Below are 14,952 nucleotides of genomic sequence, written 5' to 3'. Positions count from 1 at the left end.
TTTAAATCATAGAGCTTACTCAGTTTGTCTAGCCCAGGAAAGAGACACCATCAAAGCTATAAATAAAATATCTCTATACATATATCAATGTTTGCTTATAAGATAATTTAAATCTGTTTTAATGTTAATCTAATACATTTTCAGGAGCAAAACTCCGCCCATCATCATTGTCACTGTCAAAGAAGTCGAGATCAACACAGTCCTTGGGGCATGTTGAGGTGAGAGAGTCTGACTTCCTCGCGCTACAAGCAACTCTTCAAACAGAAGCCAGGATGGCGCTTGCCCAGGCTAAAGAACTGGCTCGAATTGAGATGGAGGTAAGGAATTAAATGATTATGTTCTATGTCTAGTTATGTAAACAGTATGCTGAAAAGATGTTAAACAAATTTACACTGCCATTTTGTCCCATACATCTTCAACTGATATCTTTCCTTGTATCTCCAACACAAGTGGCGTAGCCTCTCAGTTCCACCATACCTCAAGTATTCCCTTTCCTTATGTCTCCAACCCTACTGACATTGCCGCTCAGTTCTACAATACCACAGTCCATACCTCAAGTTTCTCCCTCTCCTTGTATTTCCAACCCTAGTGACGTTGCCGCTCAGTCCCACCATACCTCAAGTTTCTCCCTCTCCTTATGTTTCCAGTGCGAGCGACGTTGCCGCTCAGTTCCACCATACCACAGACCATACCTCAGGTTTCTTCCTCTCCTTGTGTTTCCAGCGCGAGTGACGTTGCCACTCCGTGCCATCATCCCTCAAGTCTCAAGTAATCCCTCTCCTTGTGTTTCCAGCGCGAGCGACGTTGCCGCTCCGTGCCATCATCCCTCAAGTCTCAAGTATTTCCTTTCCTTGTGTTTCCAGCGCGAGCGACGTTGCCGCTCCGTGTCGCCGGTGACGGAGATGCTGCGGCGCAGCATGGAGGCGGCGGGCGCTCCGCTGGCGGCCGACCGGCGCCGCGTGTCGAGGCACCTGCTCACCGACATGAACATTGCGCAGCTACAGGTGAACTATAGTTCTGAAATTATGAAAAAGACTAGCAAGTGGTTTTCGTGAGCGTCGCCTTAATAAGATTTTACGTGGGAATTCCGGGATAAAAAGTATCCTATATGTTAATTCAGGGTGTCAGCTTCCTTCATGCCAAATTTCATCAAAATTGCCTCAACCGTTGTCCTGTGAAATAGTAAGAAACATCCATATATCCATACTTACAAACTTTTGCGTTTATAATATTAGTAGGAAGTACCTACTAAGGTACTCACTTCCGGGCTGCAGTTACTATACGCCATTGTGTTAGTCTAGCCATCCTTGGCACACATCCAAGACCGGTGCCATTAAAAAAATCTGGAATGACAATATGGGAGTCTTGAGATTTGATTATATCGTTCCTTTCGTCAGTTAATTTACCATGACTGTGCAGCAAAACACATAGATTCAGAAGTTCATAAATATTAGCTAATGCAGATTGAAGTTTCTTTAATTTACAGCTATACTTTTATTATCATAGATATTAGTAAGATTGTAACTCCCTCACACACAACCCGTAACATTCCACTGCTGGACATGGGCTGAATATAAAACCATTCATATTATATTATGTCCCAAGTACTAATATTATACTATTATATTATACCTACAGTCCACTGCTGGACATGGAAAATATAATCAATTCACATGTATGAGAAGGTATATTTTCGTCGTGGACCGTTTACGACAGAAATTAGCCTCGGTCGTTCTTGGCCCGATTCCATCGTTATCAACTCAAACACGCGCGCACGCTATGTCTTTCTTTGAACGAAGTGCCAGCCTACTGTTTCATAAATTAGTGTTAAAAGGTTGCAGTGTGTAGAAACGTAATATTTTTTTTAGATTAATATTATTATATTCCTATATAAGAATAAATATTCTAGACTAGACGCAATCTATATTTTCCCCAAAATTAAGTAAAGGTATCTATGGGTCGAGTAGCTAGCATGAAAACAGTCTGACAACAGTTAAACTATAGTTGAATAAAGAGCTACTTAAGTTATTTGAAAAATCTATATCACTATTTTTATAACGCCAGACAATTGAAATGCTTATTGGGTACAAGGCACTTGACCCGTAGAAAAACATTATGATGGCGCCTTTACAAGCAATACCTAAATGCTTTCCTAAAACAATATATAAAATCTCAACAAGTTTGCATGTTGTATGATGAATGAGTGCCTTTATATTTCACGATAATGGCTGACCTTGTCGGCTCGCGAGTTCGCTGGCTGACTCACGGTCTAAGTACTTGGTAATATTACAATGGATTTGTTTGGCTAAACACAAAACAACAATAATACCTAACCTACCTTCCACGGTATGCTTGACCTCACTTTGTCATTTCATTAAGGTTACTTGGCCCGTACTAATTGTGTCTTAACCACAATGATTTATTTATTTTTGCATCGAAAGGGACATCCTCATATGGATCAAGCATAAAGAGGCATACGTGGTACAGAGTAGGCAAACGGTTCGACTTCGACTGAGGACGCCCTTAATGGACAACATTTCATTTTCTTTACCCTATATTTTTATTAGCTATTCGGAAAGATTATAGAAAATTAGTGGACCCGTATTTTTTTATTTTGTATATACATTAATTTTAGCATGTTATTTTTAACTTTAAAGTTTATTATTTTAAAACCGGAAGTGAAGTCACATATTAGGCTCAATTTTTATTTTTGTCTATTGCCTGAGTCTCGAAAAAAAACATAAATGACACTGACAAGTGACATTTAAACTTTGTTTACATGCCAACCAACAAATGGGTCATTTTCAAATGACATTGATATTTCTGATGATGGAAAGTAGGTACTTATCATGTAAAAAAATAAGCAGAAGCATTGTTTCAGCTGTGTAGGCGGTGGCATGCTCTGGGACATATTATATAGAGGTCATCTGTTAATAATAAATAAAAAAATAGTCAGAAAGTGTCAGAACAGAATTAATGAAAATGACCCAAATAAACAACAACGTCACGATGAAACGTCAAATTCAATCAAAAATGAAAGTGACAGTTACTTTGTTTTTAAATCTATAGGCTTTGATCATCAAAATGCATCGCACCTGATGCATGACGTCATCAGCACTTTTTTACTATTTTATGATTTTCTCAAAAATGATACATCCAAAAAATACAAAAACATTTTTTTTGTGTCCTTTAGAGCTAAATCTCGAAATGGTTTTCGATTTATAGCAGCTTTAGTTTTTTGAAATGTTGTCCATTAAGCACAGTGTGGCCTCTATGGTATGTTCCAAACACTGTGATTCCATTTATGCATTTCTTTACGATAAGCCGCGGTATCGATAGCAAAACGTTGTAATAACCAGTGCCAGTTCCACGGTTCGTAGACTGTACCTACCGTCAACAAAATGCGTTTTGATTCCCATAGTCAGATGTAACCTAGATGACTTGATGTATATTTAATCGATACACACAATATCTATGACATACGGGACTGAAACGTGGATACTTATAGTGGGGCTGGTCCATTAACTGAATGACATTCAGTGAGCTATGGAAAGAAGACGCAACGAAGTGATACGACAGAGAACTAAAGTCACCGACTCTCACTCACTGAGTTAGTAAGCTTAAGTAGCAGTGGGCTGGTCACATCTGTCGAAGCCGATAACCGATGGGGTAAACATGTTGTAGAGTGGAGACCGTGACTAGGTAAACGTAGTGTAGGACGCCCTCCGGCTAGATGGGGTGACGACTGACGAAATGTGGCTGGTAATGATTGGATGCGGAAAGTTATAGATCGCATTCAGTGGCGCGCTTTGGGAGAGCCCTACGTCCAGAAACAGAAGACACACAAGATCTAATTAGCTAATACTCAACAGTAAAGTATTTTATCTCAGATACCAAATTGACAAGTGCAAAAGTCAAGTAGTGAAATATTAATACCAGATCAGATTTGGTATCTGAGAAAAATTTATAGACTTTATATTAGATTTTAGCCTGAAAGTATAAATTCCGCATGTGGTGTCTACCTAGCTATGTCTTTTGCTGACGTCACTTAAAGATAAAGCAATTAACCCATTGTCCGTCCCCACAGGTGATAGTGAACGCGCTGCACGGCGAGATCTCGGCGCTGAACGGCGAGCTGGTGCAGCGGCTGCTGGCGCGCGACGAGCTGCACATGGGGCAGGACGCCATGCTCGTGGACATCGAGGACCTCACCCGATACCTGTGAGTGATATATAGATAGATAAGCGTTTATTTGATCCACTTTCTTACATACACAACAGCACACAATCCGCCGCACTGTGTGCAGTCGTTGGCTGAAACATCGAGAACCATTCTAGAGATTATTTTTTTCTAATGATGGCGCAATTCAGGTCTAGTAATACCCTTAAAGCACTATGAATAAGTAATAATCAAGTATAAGATTGGTTGAGTGACAGTATGATGCTGCCAAAGTTAATCTACCAGCAATTTTCAGCCAACATCATTGTAATATACTACAAACTGTACTGATCCTATACTTCTCACTATGTATGTAGTTCTTTGTTTATTCAATAAATAACTGGCACTACTAACACACAACTTTTTGTTTCAGAGGCGTGAAGGAACAAACGAAGAAGACCAAGGGCACAACTAAATCAGCGGTTCGGAGGCTAACGTCTTTCGTAAACAAGTAAATACCAGCAATATTTAAATTGCAACTGCAGTTCTCTCTATGGGAACTATTGATGTAGGGTAAACCCAAAAATGCTGAATTAGATATTACATTGTTCAAAGTTTCTAAATTACTTTAAGGTATCCGCTATATTGTAGACTAATTGGGATGTTTCAAAGGAAAATGTATGAGTATCGTTGTGGTGCAGAGAGGTTTGTTTTTTGTATATTCTGTATTCTGATGGTAAATTTTCACTCTGCATATTTACCATTATAATTGTACCTATTCTGTTTTGGAGAACAGTAAATGCTTATTATCCAAACTCCAGTTTTACTAGGCACTGCGTCGGCTATCGCTTTGGTACTGGTATATTTTCCTTGTAAACGGAACATTTTTACTATCTTCATTCATGAATTATGTAAACAGGTTACTTATGCATAGTGAAATAACTCGGTCTTATCATAGATCATTCTAATCCGTCGTATTTCCTGTCTTTAAATAAACTACCTACTTATATTGAAAATGTATATTCACATACATATTACGTCTGCTTTTGTATACTTAGATAAAATTTATCTTATACCCACCTAGAGGAGTTGAACTATGTATTTTGTGATTGATTCGCAGTTAGAAGAGAATATTTTTTCATACTAGTGCTCATTGTTAGTGTAATTACGTCGCCATTAGATCTGAGACTACATATTCGGTAATTTCAAAATTATGTCTTTCTATAAATCTCTTTGTGATTCATAATTACCACGGCATAGCCATGGTAACATTACTCATACCATATCATAGCAGTAAAATTTCAGTTTATACCTAGTCTCAACTTTTGGCGGCTCCTTGTATAATGTAGTTCACCGTGTATGGATACAACTACCCAGTTCACTAATTATATGTATGTACTAGGTTCCTGTATCCATATATGTGAGTCGTACTTTATATGAACTTAATCCGAGGCTTGATATTAGTATAATTTACTGTTTAAGATATTTGGGGTGCAGAAAAATATGTATTTTTGTGTTGGATTAAAGTTTTGTATTAGCCTGATGGCAGCTAAATATATTTTCTGCCTTTACTTGCCAAAACTTTAATCTGACTGGTTTAATGTATCTACAGTTTTGACGGAACGACCAAGTGATAACCGATGTGTGTCGATAATAGTGGGTAGTGCATCTCTAGAGACAATGTACTATATAGCACTATCTCTATAACACTACCAGGCTTTATCTTCCGTAAGACATTGGCTGAAGTTAACAACAGCATGGTAATATTCTTGGACTTGGTCGATGTGAACTGGTTGTTTGACTTGTTAGCGTATTATATTCACAAGAAGTCTTAAAATTATTTGAGTTGAGATCGATTATAACTTGGACGAACTGGTCAAAAAGTAGATACAATACAAAGTACATATTTATCACGATATCTACGTAATCAATATATTCTTACGTAAAGTATGATGTATAATACATTCTATGTATTTTATGATATTACTTGGGATCTCAGAGCAATCCTCCCTTTGACTCTACCTTAAGATATATAATTTTATATACATAAACTCATTCTTAGTTCCTTTTTAAACTTTTGTTATTTTAGTTTGGCTAGGTTTCCTTTATAGTTACCATTAAATTTGGGCTGTTATATTATCTTTAGATTAATCAATTCCTTTTTAATATGGAACCTGGGTTGTGCTCGCAAGTAATAAAATGCTTAAACATAAACATCCTTGTAGTTATCAGACTTTACGATCAGCGTTTAATAACGATATATAAAATCGTTGAAACCGGTTACAGAATCCAACTTAATCAATGAAAACGTTGAGAATCTGCTCGGGAATGTTACGAGCCGCTACTCGGTACCAACTTTACGAGTTTCGTCGCGTATTTTGCTATTTTCACTTATGTTTAATTTATTTTGTGTTGGTTTTATTACTTGTAACCACGATGCAATGTCGGGACTTACACGAGCTTGATGACGTGTTTAAAGATTCAATAAAAATATTTTAATAATTATTTTGTTAATTTGAAATATATGGCATATGTCATTATTCTTTAACGTATTCATCCATTGATTTAATTTAAATTCACCTTGGTACGGAAATATATACAAAATAAGGTCTACCTAATTACCCATCTGGCTGAAAAAAATATGTCAGTCATGTACATAAGACAATGCAAGTACAGTTCCCCAAAATTGATAATGCACATAGAAATCTTCGTCATTGTTCGGCAACGGTCGTATTCCCGAGCGTTAGAAAACTATTATGTATTTAGAGTGGTTAAGTGCATTTTCTTCATGAAATTTTAGTAGAATTATGTAATTGGTGCTAAAAGAGATAATTGATTTATCAGTAACGAAATTTGATTCGATAATTCATAATATTCCATAATATTAAAATTTACTTCGAAAATGTTACAGTAGGTACTTTTCAAGTGTCTTACTGAAGCTGATGTAAAGATGGATGAAAGAAGGTTTAAATAACACAAGGTTTATATTATAAGGAGAAATGGATTTCAAACACAGGTTTATACAGGGTGTCCCAAAAGTCAACGTCATCCCTTAAAGGGCTGATAGGTCAGCTCATGAGAGGCCAGAATATCACAATATGACCTTAGTAAAAACTCGATAATTTTCGAGATATTGACACTTTTATAAATTTGCTGAAAATCGACACCTTGGATCAGTTTTTTGCGTGCCGCCGGTACAAAAATCCATATTGTTAAAATTTGTTTGGTGTTGCATCACCCTGTATAGCCCTGCTATTGATCGCAGTCAAAAAAAATATCGAGTAATGCTGTATGTTTAAAAATAACACGATTTTCAAAGTCATAAAAGGTAATCGTATTTTTTTATAAACAACTTTGACTCTACATACTGTAAAAAAAATATACCACGCAAACCTGGCACCTTATTTGAAAAGATTGCTCATTTAATGCAGTTTCCAAAATGGTATGAAACCTTGCTATTGTTTCAATTAACAAAAAAGTTATTGCTATTTTAGTAAAAAAACGACCTCGATGTAAAGTTGTTTGAAGGAAATTTATCTGACTGAATTTATTAAGGGTAAGTCATGTTGGAATGAGTATAAGTAAAATAGGTGATGGGGTCAGCCGTGGCAACATAGATGACGGAAAAATTGCTAAGAAAAAACTTACCAAACTGTTATAAAACATATTTTGCGTTTTTTACACCTTATTTAAAAAAAACAAACATTTATTGACTTTTATTTTTATTTCTCAAAATTATAACACCACATTATTATATTAAGTACATAATCAGCAAAAAATACAACTCATTAATTGTCATAATCATATTTTTGAGAGTTTGGTTTTGTTTAACAATAACTTTAAAATAAATAACAAGTAATTAGAGGTAATGTTAATGACAAACTGATCTGTCCCTTTTTTGGATAATATGGGTGTACAATGTACATGTGTAAGCGTTTTACTTCATTATATCACACATTAGCACTACTCAGGAATGTACGTTACCATGCGCTACATTTATGGGGAATGTGGAGTTGCTATAGTCCACTTTTTTCGAGAAACATACTCAAAATGCGTTTTTTTTAGTAACTGTGACAACGTTGTCTCTTTTCCCACTCCCGGCCACACCACCTATTTTACTTTTACTCATTCCAACATGACTTACCCTTAATAAATTCAGTCAGATAAATTTCCTTCAAACAATTTTACATCGAGGTCGTTTTGTACTAAAATAGCAATAACTTTTTTGTTAATTGAAACAATAGCAACGTTTCATACCATTTTGGAAACTGCATTAAATGAGCAATCTTTTCAAATAAGTTGCCAGGTTTGCGTGGTATATTTTTTTACAGTATGTAGAGTCAAAGTTGTTTATAAAAAATACGATTACCTTTTATGACTTTGAAAACCGTGTTTTTTTTAAACATACAGCATTACTCGATATTTTTTTTGACTGCGATCAATAGCAGTGCTATACAGGGTGATGCAACACCAAACAAATTCTAACAATATGGATTTTTGTACCGGCGGCACGCAAAAAACTGATCCAAGGTGTCGATTTTCAGGAAATTTATAAAAGTGTCAATATCTCGAAAATTATAGAGTTTTTACTAAGGTCATATTGTGATATTCTGGCCTCTCATGAGCTGACCTATCAGCCCTTTAAGGGATGACGTTGACTTTTGGGACACCCTGTATAAAAAAAATTAAATCTCAGTTCAAAAGTATTTACAGCACTGATTATTTCACATTAATAAAAATGTTTACATTAAAATCTCAGTTCAAAAGTATTTACAGCGCTGATCATTCACAATAATATTACAATTACAAACTTGGTCTTTTGGGTGTGGCTTTATTGGCAAAGTGAAGTCTATCAATGTGACGCATATTTTATTCTTAAATGTACCTCATACTATGGCATCGTCAAAAATATTTAAAGTTGAAATTAAATTCACATTTGAAAAAAATAACAAGAACGATGTGTAATTGCAGCTCTTTATAATTCCACAAAAGTAATATTGATCTTGACCTTGAGACCCTTGACTGATCGGTGACAGCCACCGACAGCCCAAATTGTTTTCGATTATGTGTCACATGATATTGACTACTATTTCTTTCGAACAAGGATCAAAATGCAAGCGCTTTGTTTAAAATTCAAATTCAAATTCATACCATTTATTCACACTAATTCACAAACATACACAATACAATACAAAACATAAACATTAAATTTGTACTGGACTAACTACCTACATACATGACATGAACACAGTTAATAAATTGGAACATTATTAAAATAGAAATACACATCATTATTTTTCACAATTGTGTGGGTAGTTGTATAATAAGTTACTGAATTACTGTTACAGGCGGTTTACAGTAGTTGTGGTTAGTGTGAATGGGCCGGGCGACTCAGCGTTGTTGTCACGGAACAGAACTGCCCCGTGACGCTGTTATTCTGTCGCTAGCCCGAACCGGAAAACTTATGTACATTTACATTGTGTATGTGCTATTACTATTCTCACCCATATATTAAACATGTACTAATAAAGTTGTTGAAATAGTGTAGCAGTAATGCGAACAAAAGTGCTAAAGTGGGAACACAGAAAAGAACTTACATAACAAGGTAACATGTTTAAGGCACTGATTCGGGTGTTTCCGGGAATACGACAGTTTGCGAAGACTTGCATGCGCATTATTAATATGGGAGAACTGTACTCTGCAGGCACCAACACGGGTGTTATTTGATTTATTTCATTGCTATAGACATACATTTATTTGTAAGTCCTGAACATCCAGTTTTCCAGTTCTCGGTACATATTTTTTTTGTTATTATTAAGGGTTTCTTACTATTTAAACTAGGTACCTATATTAAGTTTCGCCAGTCGGCTCCGAATTGTTAAAATACAAATCATTCATGCAGGGTAGTGGCCATTTTGCGTTTATTAAAAAACTTCCTCCTATTTCGATTTCATATTAATTTCATCATAGATAATCTTCATATCTCTAAAAAAATATTTACGTGGTCAAGACTCCTTCGAATCTATCTGTATTTACCTAAGACATACATATACAAAAATATGTTATATTTAATGTCTATATTTTTGAAACCATCAACTGGTGAATATTGATATTGATACATTGATCTCCGTTGGTATTATAAAGAAATATCAAATACCTATATGTAAAGATTTATTTCAGATGATACGAGTATTTACCTAATTACATATATACCTAGTGCAAAATAAGTATCACCTGACCGGTCATAAAAAGTTACAATATTTTTTCTTAGACAGAATGAAACTGAAAGCCAAAATACAATGTTAAAGTCTCATCATCATTTATCTATTTTAAGGTATGTTGTAAATGCAAGTATTGAATACATATTTTATATGATTACCATGCCTGAAGTGGGCTGTAACGGGCCCTTTTTAATGACACAAATATGAATTTTTAAGATTTGAAACATTGTAATCACACAGTTTGTAGGTAGCAACTGTAACTACTATCAAAATGTATGTATTTATAATGTGCAGCACTGTTTGTGACCGAGTCTAGTAGACAACATGTTGTACCGACGCGAAGAGGCAGCTGCAATTCGTTCCGTCGAGAATTCGAGATACTTGTTCTTTTATTTGCAACAAACACTATGAAACATGTATTCCTACCTACTTACTGAGCTGTTGTCTCGTTATGATGAAATAATCGATCTTATCATTTGTTCAATATATTTAATTAACTCTCATTACGTTTGTAATGAACGGTGGAGCGAGCAGCAGCGACACAGCTTGTAAACCTTTAATTGCTGTAGTGTATTTTAACTGATAGCTCGTCTAAACCTCATGCTGGGTATTATTTGCAAGTTACAACGTATGTGTGTATATTGTATCTACCTAAAATCTGTAACACCCTTCCAGCTTAACTATACCTACTATGATCAGCTGTTACGACGTTATTTATGCTTGGTCCAGTGCCACGATGCCATCTGATAGAGGATAAAAACTTAAATAAGTGAAATGAAAATGTTGCTATGTCAGATGAATTGTTTTTATCGTCGAGCAAGTATCGAAACCATTTAAACCACGTCGTGTTTGCAAATGGAAAGAAATCCTTCTGAAATCTGACTAGCTGTTTCCTTCAGGTTGCATCGTTGCACTGCACTGTACAGTAATACAGTTAAAATATTATAGAGCTTAGGGTTACAGAGTGTAGTTTGCGTGTCTATACTGTACCTTGTGTCCGGAATTTGAGGCGCGGGGGTGGCGAGCTTGCCTGCTTACACTCTCAACTACACGTGATAAACATTGATATCGGAAATAAAGGAAGTAAATATTATGAGAATTGTTTTCTTTTAATCCTCGTTAGTACCTACTAGGTATGTACCTTTCGCTTTTATAAATATATAAGAATAAGATATATTCGCTTTTATTAAATATGTAGATAGATACATACATATAGATAATCATGCTGTGCATTTATGTATTATACACTTTTGTACCAAAATTTTCGAAATAAATACATATTTATTTAATAAGCGATTACGTAATTGTCAGTTTTTAATTAATACTACTACTTGGTACAGAAGTAGGTATAGGTACTTGTATTTATAGCAATGACTGTACCACTCACTACCATAGATTTAATACTCGAGATTACATGTTGGTAACTTACCGAATTAACAGGGGACCTATTACTTAGCTATAAAGCAGAGAACAACAGTCGTAAACATAAGCTCACAGCGCCATTATCATAAAGAAACTCAATTTGTTTGGTTCTCACATGATTGCTGTTATCAGGGACTCAATTAACGGCAATGTTCTAAAACGATTAACACCATGGTCGGTGAGGGTTGTTCCCACCGAGTGCCCGGCCGGCGTCGAACCCGCGACCCCTCACCTGCGCCCCAGGTGCACGACGCATCTAATAACTACGCAATAAAACAATATAGATTACATATTTGTTTTAGCCCCAAGCAATAGTAACACAAAATTGATCACTTCCTTTCTTGCGAAATATTTTATCGAGACTGTCACATATTGAATCTATTTCTCAAATAATCGTAATAGAAAAAGTGGATTGTGATTAGGTTTTAGTTTTATGGGGTGCATTAATTTCGTAAATGGGCAGTGGTCAGGGAAGGCACTTAAATGTTATCTTTTTTTTCATTGTTTGGGTACAGCTTAATTAGTTTCCTGTGGGAAAGTGGACATCCATTGCAGAAAGTGAAAATGTAAGTTATTTTATACCATCTACAGTAGATCTACAGGCAAAATAATACATGTAGAGATTATGCTGCTCTGGGCGAATGTGTTTATTAAAGCAGCGATTACACTATAGACTACATGCAGTCAGTCTAATCGCTTTTTAAGGTTAGCTCTTCTGTGGACAACTATACCTATGCACATAAGAGTGCCTAAACCTACTTACACGTGTTAGACGCAATCGCGGGTGTAATCTACATCGCGCGGGGCATGCGAATCAGCGCCGGCATGCGGGCGGCGCGGCGGGCCACGACCGCTGCCGCTGCTGGCGAGGGGAGGTCCGGCCTGGTAGGAGACACCATTACAACAGTCCTCTTTGTGATGAAATGAAATACACTCACGAGCAATGAAAACGTTCCGCTTACACAATATCGACACTAAATAGCCCATTTTTTTTTAATTTGAATGAAATATTTACTTACGTTTTGTGTTGGTTATATTTTAATGCAATTTAGGAGTAATTTGTTGCTTTTGTCACTGGAACTTTTTGATTGCTCGTGAGTATGATGATAAGTGAATAGGATGATATTTAAAGTCATGATTTGTTTGGTAGTACGGGAGGTCTAGTTGCGGCCGGTTGGAGCTGGAAGCAAGTAGGTACCTGCCTTCCCAGAAATTAAAGTAGGTACTAGGGCATGCAATACCGGAACAATTTTCAATACCGGTATTGAGTTCCGGTATTACAACTCAATACCGGGATCCCGGTATTAATACCGGTATTAGACTTCCTTGTAATAAATAGCATATACTGTGTTTAAAGGTCGTATACGTCAAAATAAAACAAGAAAATGCTATCATATTCTGTATTTTGTTGTAGATTTTTACGTGAATTAAATTTACAGTTTAAATTTTAGAATAATTTATTTTTTTACATCCGGTGTCGGTTTGCGCATGGTCAACAGTAGATTTCTAGCAGCCGAAAACTGCATTAAACGGTTGGGAACAAGTGCGCTTTCACAGTATATAGGAACACAAGGCTAACTAAATCTTAATCGCTTTATTTATAGCCTAAAAAAGTCCAATTCCGGTATTACTTCAATACCGGTATTAACTTTCAATACCGGTTTTGAAAAAAGCGAGAATTTTGTCCGGGATCCCGGTATTACGGATACCGGTATTGCGGTATTGCATGCCCTAGTAGGTACATTGTATGCAGGGTGTCCTAAAAGATTACGTAGCTGAGAAGTGGGGTGATAAAGGTGGTACAAGAGTGATATCAGTTTCAATGCAGATCTGTTTATTTGGGAGACATCGTTAGGTAGGTAATGCTTGGATGGAAGGCACACTTATAGATAGCCCAAGCTGTAGCTGTATGACAAAGCAAAGTTTTCCCCACTATCCTCAGGTGAAGTGACAACTCAAGAGTTCAATGTCAATGGTGGGTTAGTTTAGTGATAGGGGCTATCTCCACTTTACTGACACATTTATAACTCCTTTACTACGCTGTTAAAATACGACCACTTGTGGTTTTGAGGACTAAAACATAATTTTGTAAGACGTCGGAGAGTGGGTAGTAGGTATGTACCTAGATTACATGCAGTAGCAAAATAACAGAGCTCAGTCATACACAAATGAGACCACATGTTGTCCACACGTTATAAATCATCCGCTTATTTGGTGTGTCTCTAAGCAAACGCGGCATGCAATTTGAAAAATTCTGCACGGCTCCAATAGGCTGTGTTATTATAATCCATGGAGGGGCACAATGAACCCCGTCGACCGAAAAATGATTAACAGCCGATTACGCTGACGGATGGGCGGCGCGCGCGCACTGGCTTCCCTGCCAACGATATACGAAAGTCGTGGATATGCTGATTAATCTAAATAAATACCTATGCATTCGATTATTCTAATAATTTAATTATATCAAAATGTAATGTAAAACCACCGTGGTAAAATGATACATTAGCATTTTTTTTTTTAATTTTAATTTCATTTATATGAATCTTACTCTGATCAAAGACGAGAGCTTTTTATTTTACGGAAAACCTTACAAAAAGCTTTAACAACAGACTACAATATAGTCAGGAGAGTGATCATGCGGCTATGCATTTATTAAGAAACACAATATCAACTATTAAATCGAATCTAAGTGAGCTCTGCACCACAAAATTACATCATACATCTATGTCCGAAACCTCCAAACTTAATGCATTCAGTGTATACAGTTCATCCCTGAGTGAGCAGAAGCTCTGCCACGTGCCGCGACATATGGCGCGCGCGCCATACTGTTGCTCGCCAATCATAACGGACATTATTCATCAGATAACGGCCCGACTGCTGCCTCAATCTAAAACAAAGTCAAACAATTAAAATGTCGTCACGTGGTGAGAGGTGATGGGGAATTTGGCATTAGTCAAGGCATGCTGTTGACGGTCTATTAATTATCGGTTTCATCAGGCGAGTGTGAATATGTAATGTATAGAAGTGGAAAATACCACTGTAAAATGTGTTGTCAAAAGATACAGCTAGGTATAAGTATATTTTTACGGTCTGGAAAATTACATGCTAAGAAAATTTATAGACATCACATTTAAATGACCTAAATGCATTT

General features: G+C 36.3%; 1 protein-coding gene across 4 annotated transcripts in view; it reads left to right on the top strand.

The window, feature by feature from the left end:
* The window catches only part of LOC105384071 (schwannomin-interacting protein 1 homolog), a 47,880-nt gene extending 41,054 nt beyond the window's left edge, over nucleotides 1-6,826 (top strand). For all 4 annotated transcript variants that reach the window (XM_011554236.3, XM_011554237.3, XM_011554235.3 and 1 more), the window contains 4 exons: nucleotides 145-317; nucleotides 864-1,004; nucleotides 4,088-4,221; nucleotides 4,592-6,826. In XM_011554236.3, coding sequence (XP_011552538.3) covers nucleotides 145-317; nucleotides 864-1,004; nucleotides 4,088-4,221; nucleotides 4,592-4,673 — 530 coding nt within the window. In that variant the 3' untranslated portion in view covers nucleotides 4,674-6,826. The remainder of the gene's footprint in view (nucleotides 1-144; nucleotides 318-863; nucleotides 1,005-4,087; nucleotides 4,222-4,591) is intronic.
* Nucleotides 6,827-14,952: the final 8,126 nt, after the last annotated feature.

Source organism: Plutella xylostella, chromosome 4 (assembly GCF_932276165.1).
Source record: "Plutella xylostella chromosome 4, ilPluXylo3.1, whole genome shotgun sequence".
In the NCBI taxonomy this organism is placed as follows: domain Eukaryota; kingdom Metazoa; phylum Arthropoda; class Insecta; order Lepidoptera; family Plutellidae; genus Plutella; species Plutella xylostella.
Note: the sequence above shows the minus strand (reverse complement) of the source record. Positions and strands in the feature narration are given on the sequence as shown.